At 43.8% G+C, this 22,926-nt stretch overlaps 1 protein-coding gene and 1 long non-coding RNA gene across 2 annotated transcripts in view; one reads left to right on the top strand and one right to left on the bottom strand.

Moving 5' to 3' along the window:
• TRIM25 (tripartite motif containing 25) overlaps nucleotides 1-2,322 on the bottom strand; it is a 17,097-nt gene extending 14,775 nt beyond the window's left edge. Inside the window, exon 1 of the mRNA XM_032872003.1 lies at nucleotides 1,679-2,322. Within this exon, the coding sequence (XP_032727894.1) occupies nucleotides 1,679-2,281 (603 nt within the window). The 5' untranslated portion in view covers nucleotides 2,282-2,322. The remainder of the gene's footprint in view (nucleotides 1-1,678) is intronic.
• On the top strand, nucleotides 554-22,926 carry LOC116876053. The gene is made up of 3 exons (XR_004384312.1): nucleotides 554-622; nucleotides 8,392-8,394; nucleotides 22,914-22,926. It is a non-coding gene; the product is annotated as an uncharacterized LOC116876053 (long non-coding RNA).

Raw genomic sequence — 22,926 nt, 5'->3', positions numbered from 1 at the left:
GGCTCCACACCCTCCAGCCTGCCCCCTCCACTTTCCTGCCTCTCCCACTCCACTAGAGATATTCAGATCTAAACCTGACCTTGAATCTGGATTTGAACAACCCAGTGACAGCCAACTATAAGGGCTGGAAGCAGAGATTAAGGGCTGGAAGCAGGGATCAAGGTCACACTAACTTGACACTGAAAGTCCAAGTTACTGATGGTGTTTCAGATTCAACCTCTGTGACAATGCCCTTTGACCTGGCCTCTAACAGTGGCCAAGATAAACTGGGCCATAGGCAGAAGGGCAGGCCAAGGCAGATCCTGACTCACAGGTCTCAGTGCTGGAAGAGAACTCAGAAAACCCGGGGACTGCCGACTGTTCCACCTCCAACAGCAGTGCACCCCAAAACTCTATGTTTGGTAAAATTCTATCCACCATGAATGAGATGCATATATGACAGTCCCCTGATGGCAGAGAGAGGGTCCTATGTGACTCCAGACAAAGGAAAGTGGCCCAAGGACTTTGAGAGAGACAACAGTCCCCTCACTGAGGGTAAAGAACTTTCTGAAGTGGAGGATCTATTCACAGACTGAGGACCTGAGTTCTCCATGAAGATGTGGGAGGCTCCAAAGTCCCGAGTGTGGGGTGGACTCTGGCCAAGACAAGCCAGCCACTCAGGGCTGGGGCACTGCCCAGATAGGGCTGGCTCTGTCCGAGTAGGGAGCAGCAGCAGGGCTAGAGGGGGAGGCTGATCAAGGGACTTGGCAAGCCAGGACAATGGTGAGGAGCAGGGAGGTGGCAAGGTCAGGCCTATTACAAGGATTACAAAGCCAAGCGTGTGTGACAAACAAGTACGAGGGAAGTGATGATCTCCCCCAAACCACTAAAATCATCACAGACCTCGAAGTCTCCTTAGAGAGCCACCTGGTCCCACCTCCTCACTTTACTGATGAAGACTCGGGCCCAGGGGCCAAAGCTGTGCCAGAAGTCGTACTGCAGGGGTGGAGAGCACTGCCGTGCAAGAGTCTGGCTCAGCCTGTGGGTAGCACCCAGAGCTATCTGGCACCTGGCCCATGCTTCTGCTCATAACGACCCTCCCGGCTCACTGGAACTCTCTGGCTCACCCCAACTTTTTGTTCACGTGACCTCAAGCCTCCAGGAATATCCCATGCTCCACGAACTCGGGTATCAGGCTTGTCATGGGGACAAGCAGCAAACTGTAGAGTCCAACCAGCCGGGCTCCCGGTGCCTGCCTGGCCACTTACTGGGGTAGCTCACCCTAAATTAACTTCTCTGGACCTCCATTTCCTCAGCTGTACCATGGACCGAATAATATCCACCTCTGGGATGATGCCAAGATTCCACGAGGGAACCGAGGGAGCCTCCAGGGCTCATATCCAACGTGCGAAACCCTCTACAGACTTAAGGCAAGCAACCTCAGCTGTCCTCAGTGGTCCCCTCTGTAAGACGGGGAGGAGGGGGAAGACGGTGGGCCACGGATGACGGAGGAGGGCTCTATGATCTCCTTGCCCCTTTGCACTCTGACATCAGGGACGCCCCTGCCCCGGTTCTTGGGCCCGGCGAGACCCATCCTGCCCCCGGTGAGCCGCGGTGGACCACAATGCCCACAGCGGCTCCCTCCGCACCGCCCAGCAGCCCAGGCTGCCGCCCTGTGCCCTTGCCCGCCACCCTCTACCTCCAGGTCGGCGCTGGCCTGGCTCAGGGGCACAGGCGAGCAGGCCTTGTGCTCCACTAGGCAGATGTGGCAGATGCACTCGTCGTGCTGGGGGCAGAATAATTCCCGCAGCCGGTTGTGCCGGGGGCACTTGCGGCGCATCAGGTCCTGGACGGGGGGCTGCAGCTGGTGGTCCCGGAAGGCGGGGCTGTCCAGGTGCGGCTGCAGGTGCTCCCGGCAGAAGGAGGCCATGCACACCAGGCACGTCTTGACGGCGGCCTCCTTCAGGCAGTGGTCGCAGGCCACCGGGCCCGCTGGGCTGGGCGCGGCGGCGCGGGTGGGCAGCTTCCAATCGTCGGGGGGCGGGGGCGTCGCCCGGGCCTCCTCGGCCTGCAGGAACTGCTCCACCACCGCGCACAGCACCGTGTTCTTGCGCAGCTGCGGCCGCGCGTGGTAGCTGGCGCGGCACTGGGGGCACAGATACGGCGAGCCCTGGACGGCCCACGTCTCGTCCAGGCACGAGCCGCAGAAGTTGTGGCCGCAGGGCGTGGTGACCGGCTCCTTGAAAGGCTCCAGGCAGATGGAGCACGACAGCTCCTCGGCCAAGGGGACCAGCTCCGCCATGGCGCTCCTGGGGACTGGGCCGGATGCGCTGGAACTGCGGCCGCGACCGCCACACACGACCGCCGGAGGCCCGCGAGGAAACGAAACTGAGCGGCGGGAGGGGCGGGGCCCGCGGGCCTCCAGGAAGTCACGTGGGGGGCAGGGCGGGCCGCGCGGGGTTACCCTGGGGTGCCGGGGGTCGTGTTGCGAGCTGAGCCAGGCGGCCGCGCTGGGAGCCCCGACGGCTCGGCTGAGTGGGCGTGGGCTCCGGGCTCGGGGTCTCAGTTCGTCCCCACGAGCTGCAAAGGTTTCTGTCCGCGCTCCCCTACCCCCCGGGCGGAGGAGGAAACCTGCGCGGCAGGTGGGGAACCCCGGCCGGGGTGGCGCTCCTGCCCCAGCGCCTGCAGCTAGTGCCTTCTGCGGAGAACTCACCGGGACACGCGCTGCCCCCTCCGCGCCCTCCGGGGAGAGTGTCTATCCGTCCTCGCCTTGAAGACCTAGGTGTTGAACCGAGAAGCTGCCCCTCCTTGCCACGTTTATAAGCCCTTCCTTCTTCCCCCCGGTTGGGCTCTGGCTCATGGGGATATGATCCCTGAAGGCCGGAGCTCCTTGGCACACAAAAAGCTGGCGATTTCTTTCCATATCAACCAGTAGAACATGCAGTTTTGTTTTGTGTTTAATTTCCGTTCTACTTTACTGGGCTTTGCAGATATCCTAGGGGTTTTGTTGTTTTGTTTTGTTTTGTTTAAGATTTTATTTATTTATTTGACACAGAGAGGGAGATCACAAGTAGGCAGAGAGGCAGGCAGAGAGAGAGGGGGAACAGGCTCCCTGCTGAGCAGAGAGCACTATGTGGGTCTGGATCCCAGGACCCTGAGATCGTGACCTGAGGGAAGGCAGAGGCTTAACCCACTGAGCTAGGCAGGCGCCCCGGGTTTGTTTGTTTGTTTTGTTTTGTTTTGAAGATTTTATTTGACAGAGGACAGAAGCAGGGGGAGCAAGAAACGGAAAGGAGGCTCCCCGCTGAGCAGGAAGCCCCCTGTGGGACTAGATTCCAGGACCTGGATTCACGACCTGAGCCAAAGGCAAACGCTTAACTTACTGAGTCACCCAGGCACCCAATATCCTAGAAAACAAAGGTTTCTCTCTCTCTCTCTCTCTCTCTCTCTCTCTCACACACACACACACACAAATTTTGAAACAAACGTTTTTCCCAAAATTGTTTATTTAGATTTGTTTCCTTTCATTCATCCAGCTCTGTTCCCCGGGGCCTGGGCACAGGAAAAGTGGGTATACAGGAGGGGAGAAGTATTGAGAGGGGTGGGGGCGGAAAAGAGAGGTAGGGTTTTGGGGAGAGTTTGCTGGACAGGATGAGCAGCAAACATAAGAAGGTAAATGTTTTAACTGCTTAAAGTAAAATCTACCACTCATGGGGCTCCTGCTCCGTTCAAGACAAGTCACATACCTTACCTCTTACAATCCTTATAAACCCTAGAAGACAGAACTTATTATGTCCATTTACAGATGAGGATCTGTATTTTGTTTTTTTAAGTAATCTCCCCGCCCAGCATGGGGTTCAAACTCAGGATCAACAACAGTCTGCTGCTTAAGGACTGAGCCAGCCAGGGACCCTCCCCTCATTTTAAGTAATCCTTTTAAACTTAAAATTACATTTTAAGTAATCTCTCTGCCCAAAGTGGGGCCCAGAATAGGGTCACTTATTTTATACAAAACAGCTGAGATTCAAACTCAGGACTGCTCTGCTTAAAATTCTAATTCCTGGTTTTCCCATTTCTGTTCCTCCAAGACTCTTAACCCCATTTCTTCTCCTCTGTATTGTGTTGGTGTTCTTTGCTTGGGGAGGAGGAAGGCAAAAGGGTAGGAGGGGTTAGGAAATCAGCTTTGTGTATAGTATCTCATTTAATCCTCACACTAAATCTTTGAGGTAGATATTATCTCATGTTACAGATGAGAAAACCAAGGCTTAGAGAAGAGAAATAATTGTTGCCTTAAACAACAGATACTGGCATGCAGCCTATCCCATTCTAGAAGCCAAACATTTCCTACTAGAAGATGTTGCCTCCCAAAGGGAGGGATGGAGCCGTTTACAGGAAGTAAATGTTATGAAACACCCTATGACTTAGCTGTTGTGGGTGAGGTAGCCTGGTGACTCAACCAGAATGTCTGTAGAATTTTCTGAGATTTTAGAAGGGCTAGTGAGTGAAGAGGAACATAGTCTGTTTATCAAATTCCAGGCAATAGATATTTACTAAGACCTACTGAGATAGGGAAGCTGAAGAAAGGCCCCATTTTCTCACGTTCTATAGTTCACCTTGCGTCTGGGTAAACCAGAGAAGCTAACTTCCCACTCCCAAGGGGGAAGCAAGGAACAGAATTGTTCTCTGAGTTTCATCCTGGCCCCTAAACACCTGATAACATCTGAGAAGAACCGGGTCCCAAACATTAGCTTTGAACAAACCTCGGCCCACAGTGGCATCAATATCCCCGCCTTTGGTGATGAATGGGAGAACACCTGTTGTTCACCTGACAGGCCCTTTGATCGACCCCTACCTGAATTCCTGGAGGAACACGTACCCTGGACCACTTTCCTGTATAAACCCCTAGCCACAAGTGACAAGGAGACTCACTTTTCCTTTTCCGAGTCTCCCAGACACTGTCTACTAGACCATATCCCTACTCAATAAACCCTGTGCTCACTTCCTCCTGGCTCACATTTGATTTCTCTCCTGACTGAATCCAAGGGCCCTCCTGACTGATCCTGTGAGGGCCCCCAGTGGGTCCTTAGACCAGGCCTGCCTATATCACTATGATGCTAAAGTCATCCCATTGTGGTTAGAGAATAGGCTTTGGATTATTTCAATCTTTTAAAATTTACTGTTTTATTTCCTAAATGTGGTCTATTCTCTTGTGGGTTACTGTTTGCATGGTACCTCTTCTCCCGTCTTTGTCCTTCCAACCTATTTGTGTCTTTGAATCTAAAGTGTGGCTTCTATAGACAGCGTATAGTCAGATCATGTTTTTTGGGGTCTTTTTGCTTTGTTTTGTTTTGTTTTATGCATCCTGCCAATCTCTGCCTTTTCGCTGGAGTGTTTAACCCATTTACATTAATGATAAGGTAGGGTGTACATCTGCCATTTGCCATTTATTTTTATGTCTTATATCTTTTTTTGTTCTTCTGCTTCTCCATTACTGCCTTCCTTTGTGCTAAATATTTTCTAGTGTACTATTTTTATTCCTTTGTTCAAATATTCTTTCTGCCCTCCCTCTCTCCCCTCTCCTCCAGAAACTCCCATTCTGTGTATGTGGGTATGCTTGTTGGTGTCCCATAGGTCCCATAGGTCTGTGAGGTTCCCTGATTCTTTTCCCTTTCTGTTTCTCGGACTGGATCATCTCAATTGATCTGTATATCCAGATCCACAAAGTCTTTCTTCCACCTGCTCAAATCTGCTATTGAACTCCTGTGGTGAATTTTTCATTTCATTTCTTTTACTTTTCAACTCCAGAATTTCCATTTGGTTCTTTAAAAAAAAGAAAAAATGAGGGGGTGGGAGGCACCTGTTACAGCTGGGTTAAGTATCCAACTCATGGTTTCAGCTCAGATCGTGATCTCAGGGTTGTGAGACTGAGTCCCACGTCAGGCTCCACGCTTAGCACAGAGTGTGCTTAAGACTGTCTCTCCCTCCTCAAAATGGATGAAGGACCTCAATGTGAGAAAGGAATCCATCAAAATCGTTGAGGAGAACACAGGCAGCAACCTCTTCGACCTCAGCTGCAGCAACTTCTTCCTAGGAACATCGCCAAAGGCAAGGGAAGCAAGGGCAAAATGAACTATTGGGACTTCATCAAGATCAAAAGCTTTTGCACAGCAAACAGTCAACAAAACCCAAAGACAACTAACAGAATGGGAGAAGATATTTGCAAATGACATATCAGATAAAGGGCTAGTATCCAAAATCTATAAAGAACTTATCAAATTTAACAACCAAAGAACAAATAATCCAATCAAGAAATGGGCAGAGGACATGAACAGACATTTCTGCAAAGAAGACATCCAGATGGCTGACAGATGAAAAAGTGCTCCTAATCAGTCGGCATCAGGGAAATACAAATCAAAACCACAATGAGATATCACCTCACACCAGTCAGAATGGCTAAATTAACTAGTCAGGAAATGACAGATGTTGGTGAGGGTGTGGAGAAAGGGGAACCCTCCTACACTGCTGGCGTGAATGCAATCTGATGTAGCCACTCTGGAAAGCAGCATGGAAGTTCCTCAAAAAGTTGAAAATAGAGCTATCCTATGACCCAGCAATTGCACTACTGGTATTTACCCTAAAGATACAAATGTAGTGATCCAAAGGGGCACGTGCACCCGAATGTTTATAGCAGCAATGTCCACAACAGCCAAACTATGGAAAGAACCTAGATGTCCATGAACAGATGAATGGATAAAGAAGATGTGATACACACACACACACACACACACACACACACACACACACACAATGGAATACTATACAGCCATCAAAAGAAATGAAATCTTGCCATTTGCAACAGCATGGATGGAACTAGAGGGTATTATGCTTAGCGAAATAAGTCAATCAGAGAAAGACAATTACCATATGATCTCCCTGATATGAGGAAGTTGAGAGGCGACGTGGGGGGTTTGGGGGATAAGAAAAGAACAAATGGAACAAGATGGGATCAGGAGGGAGACAAACCATAAGAGACTCTTAATCTCACAAAACAAACTGAGGGTTTCCCGGGGGAAGGGGGGTAGGGAGAGGGTGGTGGGGTTATGGACACTGGGGAAGGTATGTGCTATGTTGAGTGCTGTGAAGTGTGTAAACCTGGCAATTCACAGACCTGTACTCCTGGGGCTAAAATACATTTTATGTTAATAAAAAAATTAAAAATTAAAAAAAAAAGACTGTCTCTCCCTCTCCCTCTGCCCCTCCCCACCTCTCTCTCTCTCCCCGTCTCTCAAATAAATAAATCTTTTAAAAAATATTTTTTTCTATCTCCTTACTGATCCTCTATTGAGAGAGACATCATTTTCATACTTCACTGTATGAAGTGAAGGCTTTGGATTATTTCAATCTTTTAAAATTTACTGTTTTATTTCCTAAATGTGGTCTATTCTATTGTGGGTTACTGTTTGCATGGTACCTCTTCTCCCGTCTTTGTCCTTCCAACCTATTTGTGTCTTTGAATCTAAAGTGTGGCTTCTGTAGATAGCGTATAGTTAGATCATGTTTTTTGTTTTTTGTTTTGTTTTGTTTTGTTTTATGCATCCGCCAATCTCTGCCTTTTCGCTGGAGTGTTTAACCCACTTACCTTAATGATAAGGTAGGGTTTACATCTGCCATTTGCCATTTATTTCATACAGTGATGTATTTTTCATTCTTCACTGTATGAAAATGATGTCTTTAGATGAGTTTTCCTAATGCTCTTTGAACATATTTAAAATAGCTGATATTTAAAATAGCCTGGGTAGTTCAGTGGGTTAAGCCTCTGTCTTCGGCTCAGGTCATGATCTCAGGGTCCTGGGATCGAGCCCCAAATCAGGCTCTCTGCTCAATGGGGAGCCTGCTTCCCCCTCTCTCTCTGCCTGCCTCTCTGTGTACTTGTGATCTCTCTCTCTCTCAAATAAATAAAAGAAAATCTTTAAATAAAATAGCTGACTGATTTAAAGTTTTTATCTAGTAAGTCCAACACCTGCACTTCCTCAGACACAATATCTATTGATTTTTTTCTTATATGGGCCATTTTTGTTTCTTTGTATTGTGAATTTTTTTTTTCAAAATTGGACATTTAAAATAATGCAGTGTGGCACTGTGGAGACTGGATTCCCCCTCCCCAGGATTTGTTGTTATAGCTGTTTGTCACTGTTTTTGTTTAGTGACTTTTTGGAATTAATTCCATAAAGTCTATATACCGAGTCCCAGCTCAGTTGGCTTAGTGATCACCTAATGACTGGATGGAGATTTCCACAAATCCCTAGAACCAATAATTTTTCCAGTATTTTCCAAGGGCTCAGACTTGTTTGTAGCCCATTGGTTTTCAAGAGTACCATGGAGCTGGGGGTGGGGTAATAGAACAGAACAGAGCCAGTTAAAACACCCAAACTTGCTGTCCTCACCAGGATTAAGCCACTTCTCTTGAATAAGCATTCCCTGAATTTGGCAAGTTCTTCACTAATTTCCAGGGTTCTGAAAACCTGGATCCCAACAATTTTGTTAGTTTTCTTCTATGGAAGAAGAATTTTCAGAGGTCCTTCACAATATAATGATTTATAAGAAACATCTGTTATAAGAAATATCTATTTGGCCATTCAAATGACCAAAATATATTTCTAGATATATTTGATCTTCACCCAGTTCCTGAAAACACCTCAGAATCATAAAGGTGAAATGGGTGGCTTGTCATTAACAAAAGGGACTTTTGGACCCCACCCGAGGATGGGGAATGGTTGCCAAGAGGACCAAGTGATTAGAAGGTTGGAAATTTTAGTCCCCGCTGTCTCCACCTCCAGAGAGGAAAGAGGGCTGGAAGTTCAATCAGCCAATGACCAGTGACCTAGTCATTCATGACTGTGCAACGAAGCCTCCATAAAAATCCAAGAGAGCAGCTTTTTTGTCCTTTCCAGAGAGCCTCCATGCTTGGGGAACCAGAACACTTTCACGTATCACAGAGCCAGGCCCCAAAGCTCCAAGGGGACAGAAGCCCCTTTGTTTGGGATCTTGCCCTATGTATCTCTTCATCTGACTACTGAGTCATATCCTTTATCACATTCTTTTATAAACCGGTAGCCGTTAAGTAAGTAATTCCCCTGAGTTCTGTGAGCTACTCTAGCAAATTAATCAAACTTAAGGAGGAGCTTGTTGGAACCTCCAGTCTATAGCCGGTTGGTCAGAAGTGCAGGGAAAAGTCTGGGACTTGTGACTGGCAACTGACGTTACAGATGGGGAGCAGTCTTAGAGGACTGAACCCCTAACCTATAGAATCTGGTGCTATCTCCAGGTAGAAAGTGTCAGAGCTGAGTTGAATTCTCAGACACCCTGCTTGGTGTTGTTGGGGGAATTCCCCACCCATATCAGAATTAGGTTCAGGAACCCTAAAAGATTCTTATTCTGTCATTTTTGCTGATGTCACCATGTCAGTAGTAATAACCCCTCTTTCATTCATGATATAAGCCATTTTTGTTTTCTTTCTTTTTCTCTTGATTAATCTATCTGTTATTAATTTTACTGATTTTTTTGAAGAATCAACTTTTGGCTTTAATTTTCTGTCATGTATATACTCTTTTTTGGCATTGACTTCTTCTCTTATCTATTATTTCCTCCTATTTATTTTTGGTTTAATTTGCTCTTCTTTTTCAAACTTATGATTAGATTATTATTGCTAAACTTTTTTTCCCTATCTAACAAAGACATTTAAAACTATAAATTTCTCGGGGCACTTGGGTGGCTCAGTGGGTTAAAGACTCTGCCTTCAGCTCAGGTCATGGTCCCAGGGTCCTGGGATCGAGCCCCGCATAGAGCCCCGCATCGAGCTTCCTGCTCGGCGGGGAGCCTGTTTCCCCCTCTCTCTGCCTGCCTCTCTGCCTACTTGTGATCTCTATCTATTAAATAAATAAATAAAATCTTTAAAAAAACAAACAAAAAAACTATAAATTTCTCTTTAAGCACTGCTTTCATATTATTCCACAAGTTTTGATATGTGTGTTTTCATTATCATTCCATTCAAAATACTGTCTAATTTCCTTTGTGTTTTCTTCTTTGATGCATTAGCTACTTATAAGGATATGGCTTCATTTCCAAGTATCTGGAGCATCCCTGGATATATTATTGTTATGGATTTCTAATTTAATGCAATCTTTGCTCTACTATCTCAGACACTTGTCTTTTGAAATATGTTAAGACTTATTTTATGGCTCAGCATTTGGTCTATCTTAATGAACATTCTTAGTGTACTTGAAAAAAAGTGTGTTTTCCATTTATTGAATGTATAAATGTCAAGTATATCAAGGCTCAGATCTTCTGTATCTTTCCCAATCTTTATCTAGTGGTTTTACCAATTTCTGACAGGAGATGTTAATTTCTTCAATATGATAATGAACGTGTCGGTTTCTTAGCTAGGGAGAGGCAAGAAGAGTCCCTCCTACAAGTCCCAGAGAGAGCCTGCGTCCTTCTGGGAGCATGACACCTTAAATTAGAACCATGAGAGAATGAAATTTTGTTGTTTTGTATCACCTAGTTTGTGGTACTTTATAATGGCAACCCTAGGAAATTAATACAGGTACACGCCATTAAGGATTTTATATATTTCTTATTATTTAAACCCTTTATAATCATGAAAAGTCCCCCTTTGGTGTACCTGGCTGGCTCAGTCAGTAAAGCATGCGACTTTTGATCTCAGGGTTGTGGTTTCAAGTCCCTCGTTAGGTGTAGAAATTACTTTAAAAAAAAGTCTTTAAAAAAGAAAAGAGGGGCACCTGGGTGGCTCAGTGGGTTAAAGCCTCTCCCTTCAGCTCAGGTCATGATCCCAGGGTCCTGGGATCGAGCCCCACATAGAGCTCACATCGGGCTCTCCGCTCAGCAGGGAGCCTGCTTCCTCCTCTCTCTCTCTCTCTCTCTCTCTGCCTGCCTCTCTGCCTAATCTGTCAAATAAATAAATAAGATCTTAAACAAAAAAGAAAGAAAGAAAAAGAGAAGTCCTCCTATATCTCTCAAAATAATCTTTCTCTTAAGATCTATTCTGTCTGGGGGTGCCTGGGTGGCTCAGTGGGTTGAAGCCTCTGCCTTCGGCTCAGGTCATGGTCCCAGGGTCCTGGGATCGAGCCCCACATCGGGTTCTCTGCTCAGCGGGAAGCTGCTTCCTCCTCTCTCTCTGCCTGCCTCTCTGCCTACTTGTGATCTCTGTCAAATAAATAAATAAATTTAAAAAAAAAAAAGATCTATTCTGTCTCATAGCAGGAGTCACACCAGATTTATTACCTTACTCTTTCAATGGTATAGCTTTCTATCCTGTCACTTTCAACTTCTCTGTGTCTTTATGTTTAAAGAGTGTCTCTTTTAGACTGAACATAGTTGGTTCTTGCTTTTTTGTCCACCCTGATAATCTCAACCTTTTAGTTAGTCCATTTGTAATTAATGTATTGATTTTTTTTAAAAAAAGATTTTATTTATTTAACAGAGAGAGAGACCACAAGTAGGCAGAAAGGCAGGCAGAGGGAGAGGGGGAAGCGGGCTCCCCACTGAGCAGAGAACCCGATGTGGGGCTCTATTCCAGGACCCTGGGATCATGACCTGAGCCGAAGGCAGAGGCTTCAACCCACTGAGCCACCCACGTGCCCCTAATGTACATACTGATTTTTAGGTTTGCCAAACTGCTACTTGCTTTTTAGTTATCTCTTTGGGTTTTTTCCCCTCTTTACCAGTCTTTCTTCACATTGATCAAATATACTATACATTTCAGGGGTGCCTGGGAAGTTCAATCAGTTAAGCATCTGCCTTCCAGTCAGATCATGATCCCGGGGTCCTGGAGTTGAAGCCCACATGAGGCTCCTTGCTCAGCGGGGAGTGTGCTTCTACCTTTACCTCTGCTTTTCCCTCCCTACTTGGGCTCGCTCTCTCTCTCTCAAATAAATAAAATCTTCTATATATATATATATATACTATACATTTCTGTTTCTTCTTAGCAGCCTTTTACCTATACTTTTTATTTTTCTAGTAGTCTTCTATGTGTTATAATATACATTTTTAGCTTATCACAGTCTACTTAGAATATTGCATTAGTAATTCATATAAAATATGAGAATCTTATTACATTAAAATTTCATTTACCATGGCTTTGGCTATTGTCGTTCTTTTGCTATTGTTGCCATATACATCATATATACTTACATAATAAACCCCACAACTATTGTAAAAGTCATTAAACAAGAAGTCATTAGGGTGGGATGGCTCTGATGTTTTGGCAGCCAACATTAGCAAGCCAAAACCTATGCCAGAGTCCATTCCTGTAAGTGCCTTGAGGTTAGGAAGCAAAACTTAAAAACAATCAGTCACAAACAGTGAACTAGGCTTTCCCAAATAAGGCAACTGCTTAAGCTATAATTAAATAACACAAACTTTCTCCCAGCTCCTGCCAATAGAGCACCCGTAACCACTTCAGGTCTGGCCGCTGCCTGATACAAATCAATGTTTGTTCAAATGAACGCTTCAAAAATGTAATGTGCCTCGGTCTTTCTTTTAACAGTATTCTATTATTACATTTATTTTAAACAATGAACTTCCAAAAAAATTTTTTTAAAAATTAAAGAAGAAAATATGTTTACATATAAAGAGATAGACAAATTCCCCACATATTTACCAATCCCAGGGCTCCTCCTTTCTTCTTACAGATAGCAGTTTACTGCAGCATATCCTGGAGGGCAGACCATCTGGCAATGAATTCTTACAGCTTCTGTTTATCTGAAAATGCCTTTCTTTCATTTCAATTCTAAGGGGTAATTTCACAGGATATATAATTCTAAGTTGACTTTCTTTCCTTCCAGCTCTTTATAAAGAGGTCATTCGAGGGGTGCCTGGGGGGCTCGGTTCCTTAAGCAGCTGGCTCTTGATTTCAGCTCAGGTCACGATCGATCACAGGGTCCTGGGATCCATCAAGCCCCATGCTGGGCTCCACACTCAGTGCGGAGTCTGCTGGAAGATCATCTCCCTCCCTCTCCCTCTGCCTCTCCCCCTGCTTGCACTCTCTCTAAAATAAATCCACTTAAAAAATATATTATATATCATTCTATTGTCTCCTGGATCCCATTTTTCTGATGAGACATTAACTATCATTTGTACTGGTCTTTCTCTGCAGGTATTTTACTTCCTCTGGTGAGGTTTGAGATTATCTCCTTTTAATTTTCAGCATTTTAACTATGTCCTTGGGTGTCTTTTTTTTTTTTTAATCCTGCTTGGAGTTTGCTAGGATTCTTGGATTTGTAACTTGAATGTTTTCTCCAAATCTGGGTAATTTTTTGGACTTTGTTTCTTCAACATTTTTGGTCTCATTCTCTCTCTCCAGTTAACTATATGTCAGCTTGCTTGATATTATCCCACAGGTTGCTGAAGTTTTGTTAATCTTTTTTCTTTCTGTTTTTCAAATAAGAAGATAATTCCTACTGGGGCGCCTGGGTGGCTCAGGGGGTTAAGCCTCTGACTTCTGGCTCAGGTCATGATCTCAGGGTCCTGGGATCGAGCCCCGCATCAGGCTCTCTTCTCAGCAGGGAGCCTGCTTCCCCCTCTTTCTCTGCCAGCCTCTCTGCCTACTTGTGATCTCTCTGTGTCAAATAAATAAATAGTCTTTAAAAAAAAAAAAAAAGAAAAGAAAAAAGAAAGAAAAGCGTTTAAAAAAATAAAGAGATAATTCCTACTGATCTGATTTCAGGCTTATTCAGTCTTTCTTCCGAAGTCTCCAACTTGCTGTGAATATCCCTACAGTTACATTGTAATTTCAGATATTTATTTTTCCATTCTTGGATTTCCACCTGGTTCTTTTTTTACGGTTTCAATTGCTTTGCTGAGATTTCCCATCTATCCACCCATTTTGACTATATTTTCCTTTAAGTCCTTAAAAATATTTGTAATAGTTACTTGAACATCCTTTCTGATAGTTCCAACATTTGGGTGAATTGGGAATCTGTTCTGTTGATTTTTTAGTTTGTTTGTTCTTGTACAAAGGGTCCTCTGGAATCCACTCCCCCCACCCCACAGCTTCCTTTTCTTCAGTAACCTTCCTAATTTTTTAATTTTTCAGTATCCTACTAACCCAATCTCTGTCCTCTCAGCTCAGCGAGATAACTCTCCACTTGTGACCAACCTCCCTCCCATACTGCAGTAGAAGTTCAGGGTGACTGTGAGGCTTCCATCACATGTTTCCCTTCTCTGCAGGATCAAAGTCCTACACTACTTTTTGCCCAATGCTCAAAAAAAGTTGCATATTTTATTCACTTTTGTAGTTGTTCGGTGGGTGGGCAGTTCTTGTACTAAGGACTCTGTTAGAGCCAAAGGTGGGTGTTATCTGGTATCAAATTCTTTCAAAATATTTTGTTTCTCATGTTTCTGATAATCCTTTTCCTGGTGCCCTGAACTTGGGCCTAGCCCACTATTTGGATACTCTAGTACCACCCTGTCTCCTGTTACTTTTTTTCTTCATTTTTTTCTCACTCTGTCTCTAATTTTTTTTTTTTTTAAGAGAGAGAGTGAGTGAGAGTTGTTGGGGGGAGCTGAGGGAGAGAGGAGAATCCCAAGCAGACTCCATGCTGAGCACAGAGCCCAACACGGGGCTTGATCCCACGACCCTGAGATCACAACCTGAGCCAAAATCAAGGGGCAGACATTCAATCAACTGAGTTACCCAGGTGCCCCCAACTCTGTCTCCAATCTTAAAAATGGATTCGGATCAAGGGAATATGAAGCTAAGTCACAGGATGGGAGAAAATATGTGCGAAATACATCACTAACAAAAGAATGTTATTCAAAATGTACAAAAAACTCTAGACTTAACAGGGAAAAAAAGCTCAAATGAAAAATGGGCAAAAGATCTGAACAGGTACTTCACCAATGAAGATAATAGATGGCAAGTAAGTTTATGGACAGATGCTCTACTTTATATGTCCTCAGGGAATTACAAATGAGATCAACAAAGAGATACTACTTTATACCAATTGGTATGGCCAAAATCTGGAACACTGAGAAAAGCAAATGCTGGTGAGGATGTGGAGCAACAGGAATTCTTACTTATTGTCAGAAGGAATGCAAATGGCACAACCACTTGGAAGACAGTTTACCAGCTTCTTACAAAACTAAATACATTCTTACTGGACCATCCAGCAATCATACCTCTTGGTATTTACCCAAAGCAGCTGAAAACTTATGTCCACATGAAAATCTGCACACAGATATTTATAGCAGTTTTATTTAAACTTGCTAAATCCTGGAAACACCCAAGATGTCCTTTAGTAGCTGAGTGGGCACATAAACTATGGTACATCCGAACCATGAAGTATTAGTGCTAAAAATAAATGAGCCATCAGACCACAAACAGACATGGAAGAAACTTAACTTCATATTATTAAGTGAAAGAAGCCAATCTGAAGAGGCTACGTGTATGATTCCAACTCTATGACATTCTGGATAAGGCAAAAATACAGAGATGGTAAAAGATCCCTGGTTGCCAGGGGCCAAGCGATAGGAATGAATGGATAGGTACACACAGAAAATTTTTAGGGCATTGAAATTATTCTGTATAACACTGTAATGGTGGATGCATGTTATTGTGTATTTAGGAAAACCCATAGAGTGTGCTATACCAAGAGCGAATACTAATGGAAATTTCGGACTTTCGGTGATGATGTGTTGGTGTGGGTTCGTCAGTTGTGACAAATGGATCACTGTGGTGCGGGGTGCTGATAATGGGGAAAGGAGGTATAGGAACTCTGTACTTTCTGCTCCATTTCGCTGTGAAAACTGCTCCAGAAATAAAGTCTATTTTTTAAAAAATGATTAGGAGTCACCAAACTTGGCTGTTTCCAGAATTTAAATCTATGCTTAAAAGGTGAGAATTCAAATTGCCTATTAGCTATCTTTTTATTACGGTTATTGCTGTGATTACTTGACAAGGGTTCTCAAGATTTTTCTGAAAATGAGGTCCAAAGAAGGTTGGCAAACTGATAGCATGAATGGAATAAGTGTTTGAAATTCCAAGGGTTTTTGTAAGATAGCACTTGTTAGTTTGTTATTGTTGTTTTTAAGATTTTATTTACTTATTTGACAGAGAGAGTGCAAGCAGGGAAAGTGGCAGGGAGAGGGAGAGGGAGAAGCAGACTCCCCACTAAGCAGGGAGCCTGATGTGGGTCTTGATCCCAGGACCCTAGAACCATGACCTGAGCCAAGGGCAGACGCTTAACAGACTGAACCACCCCGATGCCCCAACACAGGACTTGTTTTATAAAAATAGGATGGGAGGGGAGGATATTCTATATGTCATTGTTAAAAATCTTAATATGATCAGGCACAAAATAACACACATTTGAATTTATATTGAAGGGAGATAAAACTTTTAAAATACTGCACATTTACCGCTTCCAGTCTGCCAATGGAAGAAGAATGAGGCACAAACAAGTCAGCTGCAAGAGAAAGGGAGCAGGAGACAATAGTCGAAAGACTGCTGCCCCGAGCATCTCCTCAGTCTCGCTTTTATTAGACAGAAACAATAGCCCAGAAGGTCAAACACTAGTCACAGGTCTTATGGACAAACGGGGAGGGTAAAGTTTATAGTTAACCAAGCACATTCAAAGGACTCATCTAACTAACAACAGGTGTTTTGGGGAGGAGGAAGGAGCGATAACGGAAAAGGGAAGCAGGCGGTGTCTCCTTCAGCTCTAAGCGGGCTGGGCGTTCTATACATCGTCCTTTCCCCCAAAGACCTGTTGCCAGCAAGTGTTTTTCTTAAGGCCGCATCTAAATGTGCTTGGTAACTAGTAAAATCCTCCAGGGGTTATAGTTTAAGTAACACATTGTTCTGAGGGGCAGCTGCATCTCCCCCTTTTTGTTTGTGAAGAAGTAGAAAAGTTGATTTTGCAGTTTCTTGACTCTTCAGTCATTGGAGGGATTTTTTTTTAATTTTTATTTATTTATTTGACAGAGAAAGAGATCACAAGTAGACAGAGAAGCAGGCAGAGAGAGAGAGGGAAGCAGCCTCCCCGTTGAGCAGAGAGCCCGATGCGGGGCTCGATCCCAGGACCCGGAGACCATGACCCGAGTTGAAGGCAGAGGCTTAACCCACTGCGCCACCCAGGCGCTCCCACTGGAGGGATTTCTGCGTGCTTCTGAGGACTAAGCATAAAAAGATTATAGCAATAAGAATAATCATTCCACTTATAACGCCGAGACCAGTTTGTTTGATCCAAGTAGAAGGGTTTAAACCAGACAGTATATCATTAATTCTTTGAGTAAAACTCACTCCTGGAACTGACTGTGATGATGAGTGAGTAGTACTTAGAATAGTATCTTGAAGTTGTTTAATATCTAAAGTTAGATTATCACCATAATGACATGCCCGCGAATTTTGCTCCAAGATATTTCTGATTCATTATAGGCATGGGGAGTAACACAGAAAGGAGAAACATTCCAGTCACATAAAATATGAAGTTTAAGTTTTGTATTTGGAAGATCATCTCCTCTATGTATCATGACTGTTTCTAAATCAGAGATACGTTCATCTAATTTTTGATCTATGATCATTTGTTGATTCCAAGCCTTGCTAGCATTCTCATGCCACTTCTGTACAAATCGTGTGGTTTGTACAGTTTGATGCAAGGCTATTCCTGCAGTGGTAGCTGGAGCAGTAATGGCTATAAGTCCTAAAATAGCTGTTATAAGCAACCCAAGAAATCTTTTTGTTCTATGGACCCAGTCCTTCAAAACTGTTGAAAGTATATGTATATCTGGAGAGCTTTCCCAAACACGGTGGTGTTTCACCAGTAACCAGATGCCTATTCTTCTTCTAGCTATGAGAATGATAGAATTGTCTGTATAAACATTCTCATCTACACATGTGAACATTTTACAGTTGAGACAGTCTATTTCTCTATTGCTATGATCAAAAGTCATTTTTTTTCAATAACAAAAACATAGGGATCTCTAACACAAGCTTTTACCCATTCTTTATCCATAAGGAAAAAAGAAAATGCATAGTCATTAGACTGATGAATGTAAGAGCTGTTCCAAACTCTTACGTGATTTAAAGCGGTGGTGACCTTCCATAAAATCTTTTGTCTTTTATGATAATCAACAAAGGGAGATGGCATAGAAAGTCCTTGCCCAAGCCAGACCAGAGGTGCATCTCCTGAGGTTAAGGTTTGCGGTAAAATGGGATCATCAAAAACTTGCCATTTTAAATTTCGATGAGAGGAGCAGGGTCTACCAGTGCAATTGGTGACTGCCATCCCCTTAGGGGACCAGTCCCATACAATTCCATAGGAATCACTAATAACAATACTGGGGTAAGAAGCTCGACAATCCTCCCATAAAGGGCGAATTCCCTCATCAGATCCTATTTGTGTTAGTTTGCATTTGGGAATAGGGGGTGCTGCTGTGTTATAGCTAGGACCCCGATATTCCTTGGCAAGGAATCCTTTAGTGGACAGTAAATGTAACTGAGCTTTAGTCAGCTAATTATCAGTAGGAAAGTCCACCAACCATCTGATCATCAGGGATAAGACAACTGGAATGATTACCGATACATATTGGTCTATTTTGATATCCAAAGGTAAGATTAATATTTGTGCCCTCCTCTAAGGGCAATAGTGGCAATCTCGGATCCAAAATTCCAGGTACCCATTTTGAGGCATTCAAATAAATTGGTATTCTATCTTCTCCCCACTCTACTGGACAGAGCAGAGAAGGACTGGGTATATAAGCCCAATAAATAAAGTTATGTATTTGTGCATAATATCTAGGAAAACTTAAGGTTACTGTGATTAGAGTCATCATATTACATCAGATGTAGAAACAGTAGTAGTTTTGATATGCTGTAAAACATATACTGTATGCAAAGAATCAGATAACAGATTAAATGCAGAATAAACGTCTTGAAACAATGCAATAACCGCCATTAATTCTGATTTTTTGTGCTGAGAGACCAATAGTAGATATGACCTTTGAAGTAGGACCATAATAACAAGCTTTATCTTTAACAGAGCCATCAGAAAAGTTAAGTAGGGGCATCTGTTATTGGATTTTTAGAAGAAATTTTGGGAAGGACAAAAGCAGTATGTTTTAAAAAGGAAACAACAGGTAAAGAGGGATAATGAGAAGAAGTGTTTCCAGCAAAGCCACTAAGGGCAATTTGCCAATTTAAATTATTTTGAAATGCCGTTTCAATTTGTGTCTTATTTAAAGGCAGAACAATAACCTGCGGATCATACCCCTGTATTTGGCGAATTCTTTTTCTTCCTAATTTAATAATACTGCCAATATGGTCTATATAAGTAGTGAGTGTTTTAACAGTGTTATTCGGGAGAAAAATCCATTCTACAATTAACTTTTCCTGAACAATTAACCCAGTGAGTGTATGTGGGGTATGAAAAATGAGAAGATCTAACGATATCTCAGGTTGGACTCTATCCGTTTGCATTGAATGAATCTGGCTTTTAACAAATTGTAATTCTCTTAAGGCCTCTTTTGATAGGGTTCTAGGGCTGTTTAAATTAGGATCCCCCTTTAAAGAGGCAAATAGATGCTGTAAAGCATAGGTGGGAATTCCAATTTTAGGTCTTATCCAATTAATATCTCCCAATAACGTTTGCAAATCATTCAAGGTTGTAATTTTATCTCTATGGATTTGAACTTTTGGGGGTTTAACGGAGGTCCTGTCCATAATGAACCCCAAATATGAGAAAGGTGTGGTGACTTATATTTTTTCTGGAGCTTTAGTTTGTATTTTTCAAATTGCAACTGAAGCATTCTAAATGCATCCTGCAATTGCATGTTGTCAGAGGCTGCACATAGTATGTCATCCATATAATGGCTAAGACAAATCTGTGGAAATTGATCTCTAACCGGCTGTATAACTTTTGCCACATACTCCTGACAGATAGAGGGGCTATTCAACATTCCTTGTGGAAGAACTTTCCATTGATACCATTTGGCTGGTTCTTTTTAATTTACACTAGGAATAGTGAAAGCAAAACGAGGATAGTCTTCCTTAGCAAGTGGTATAGTCTAAAAGCAATCCTGTGAATCTGTGATAATTATTGGCCATTCGCGTGGGACTAGATTAGGCGAAGGCAATCTGGGTTGGAGAGACCCCATGGGTTGGATAGCAGAATTAACCGCATGCAGGTCTGTTAAAAGCCTCCATTTTCCTGATTTTTTCTTAATAACAAAAACTGGAGAATTCCAAGGACTGTAAGATTCTTCAATATGTCCTTTTTCTATCTGTTCCTCTACTAAGGCTTGCAAAGTAAGTAATTTCTCTTGTGTTAAGTGCAGCCATTGCTTGAGCTAACAAATCAGCTTTATAGGTCTCTGTTCGTACTCCTTGGCATAGCTTAATATAATCTGTCAATGTTCCCTTACCTTTAAAGGGTGCTAGCAACTTCTTACAATCAGAATTGGCATTCTCATAAGCCAATAGTTGCAGAATGGTATCCGCAGCCTCAAGATTATTTATCTGTCTTCTGACAGCCTTTTGTAATCTTGCAATAAAATCAGTATAGGGTTCTTTTGGACCTTGTATCACTTTCTGAAAAGAAGAGCACTTCTCTTCTTGGGATTCTGTTCTCTCCCAGGCTCTCAAACAGCAACACCGGAGCTGCTCAATAGCTTGATCATTCATTAGTACCTGGTCTTGCACCTGCGCCCATGGCCCAATACCCATGAGCTGTTCCATGGAAATAGGGAAATTACGAGCTCTGTTATGGGCAGCTGCGGTTTCTGCACGATCTTGCCACCATGTTTTCAATCGCAAGAACTCACTTGGAGATAGAACTGTTTTTGCTAACAATGACCCATCAATTGGAGTAAGTCGATTGCCTTCTGCGAAGCCTTGAATGATTCCTGTTGTAAATGGAGAATTAACTCCGTAATTTTGTACTGCTTGTTTTGGTTCCTTCAATAATTTGAAGGGAAATGGCTCATGCTTGGCCTCATAGACACCCTTAGGTTTGTTAGGATCATGTCCTGGAAGGACATGTTCTGTAATAACCAGGAAATTAAAATGCAAGGCATCTAGGAATCCCGCTCGCTGTGCTTCAAGGAGGCCTTTTTGAATGGCTGATAGCATGTATTTTTCATCTTTTTCATTAAATGGTGCCTTCTTATAGAATGGTGGAGCTGATGGCAACGGTGCCATTGGAACCTTATGTTCTGCTATTGGAGGAGGCGGAGGAGATTTCTCCTTTATATATTCCTTTCTGGTGGCCTTAGTAATTTCTTTCTCCTCCTGGATGGCATGTTCAGGTTCTCCTTTTTTAGTTTCTCCTGAACATTCATTATCGTTCTCCGAATTAGGGGTTTGTAAGGGCTCCAGTATGGAGCGAATGAGGGTCCAAGTAGGCCATACAGTAATTGGACTTGGTTTTCCTTTAGTATACGAAAGTTTTAACTCGTGACCTACTTTTTCCCAAGTTTGTAACTCTAACGTCCCTAACATAGGGAACCAGGAGCAATGTTCTTTAATTACCTTTAAAAGCTCCATAAGTTGGCCCTCGCCGACTTTTGCTCCTCCCGCCTTTAGGAGCCCCCTCAGTAAGCAAACCTAAGGGCGATAATCGTTTGTGCTCTCTCGACTCCCCATACCCTGCGGTAAGTACCCACAACTCACCAGCGGGAAAAAGGCATGGCCGTGCAAAACTCACATTGGGGCTTCTTCTCCCCTTTCGTTTCAAGTCCCTGTTCCGGTGCCACTTGCTGCTTCCAGTCGGCGAACCTCGAACGGTGAACGGGAGAGGAATGAGGCACAAACCAGTCAGCTGCAGGAGAACGGGAGCAGCGGACAACAGTAAAAAAGACTGTGGCCCGGAGCAACTCCTCAGTCCTGTTTTTTATTAGATAGAAACAATAGCCCACAGATTAGTCACAGGTGTTGTGGACAAACAAGAAGGAGGGTAAAGTTCATAGTTAACCAAGCACATTCAAAGGACTCATCTAACTAACAACAGGCGCTTTTGGGAGGAGGAAGGAGCAATAATGGAAAAGGGAAGCAGGCGGTGTTTCGCTCCGCCCTGAGGGGGCAGGGCATCCCCTGCCGCTCTGCTTCACGGTCCTATCTCCCCCCAAAGACCTATTGCCAGCATGTGTTTTTCTTAAGGCCATATCTAAATGTGCTTGGTAACTAGTAAAATCCTACAGGGGTTATAGTTTAAGTAACACATTGTTCTGAGGGGCAGTTGCACACATTGGTCATTATTATAAACAGGTTAAAAAAACAAAACAGGGGCGCCTGGGTGGCTTCGTCATTAAGCGCCTGCCTTTGGCTCAGGTCATGATCCCAGGGTCCTGGGATGGAGCCTGCCCCGTATCAGGCTCCCTGTTTGGCAGGAAGCCTGCTTCTCCCTCACCCACTCCCCCCTCCTTGTGTTGCCTCTCTCTCTGTGTTCTCTCTCTGTCAAATAAGTAAATAAAATCTTTAAAAACAACAACAAACCACCAGGCGCCTTATTCATGATGCAGAGGAAGAGCAAGTGGTCCTAATTATCTGGCGGAGGGCTGAAAGCACATTCTTGAACTCACTTGTGTTTCACTTTTTCCCTTTAACAGTGTTTATAAGAACATACTCTGAAAGGATTCAGCTCCAAACCTTTCCCCCAATTCCTAATGTGGAATTTGGTGTTTGTTTCCTCTTGTTTGTTCCTAATCGGGTGACGGGGACCCAGCAAGCCCGGGTTGCAGAGGAAGCCTCAGCCGGCTGACTGGATGCGGACAGGTCTGGGTGCCCTTTTCACTTAGGATTCCATCTCTTTCTTCCCTGGGATCTTCTGCTGCGGGCAGGTGGTACAGCAAGAGGACAGAGTCTGGTGCAGACAACCGGATGTAGACCTCCTTCGTTCGCTCGCTGTGCGACCATGGGCAAGCCCTGCACCACTG

This window comes from Lontra canadensis, unplaced genomic scaffold (genome assembly GCF_010015895.1).
Source record: "Lontra canadensis isolate GAN:19392208 unplaced genomic scaffold, GSC_riverotter_1.0 scaffold43, whole genome shotgun sequence".
Lineage (NCBI taxonomy): Eukaryota > Metazoa > Chordata > Mammalia > Carnivora > Mustelidae > Lontra > Lontra canadensis.
Note: the sequence above shows the minus strand (reverse complement) of the source record. Positions and strands in the feature narration are given on the sequence as shown.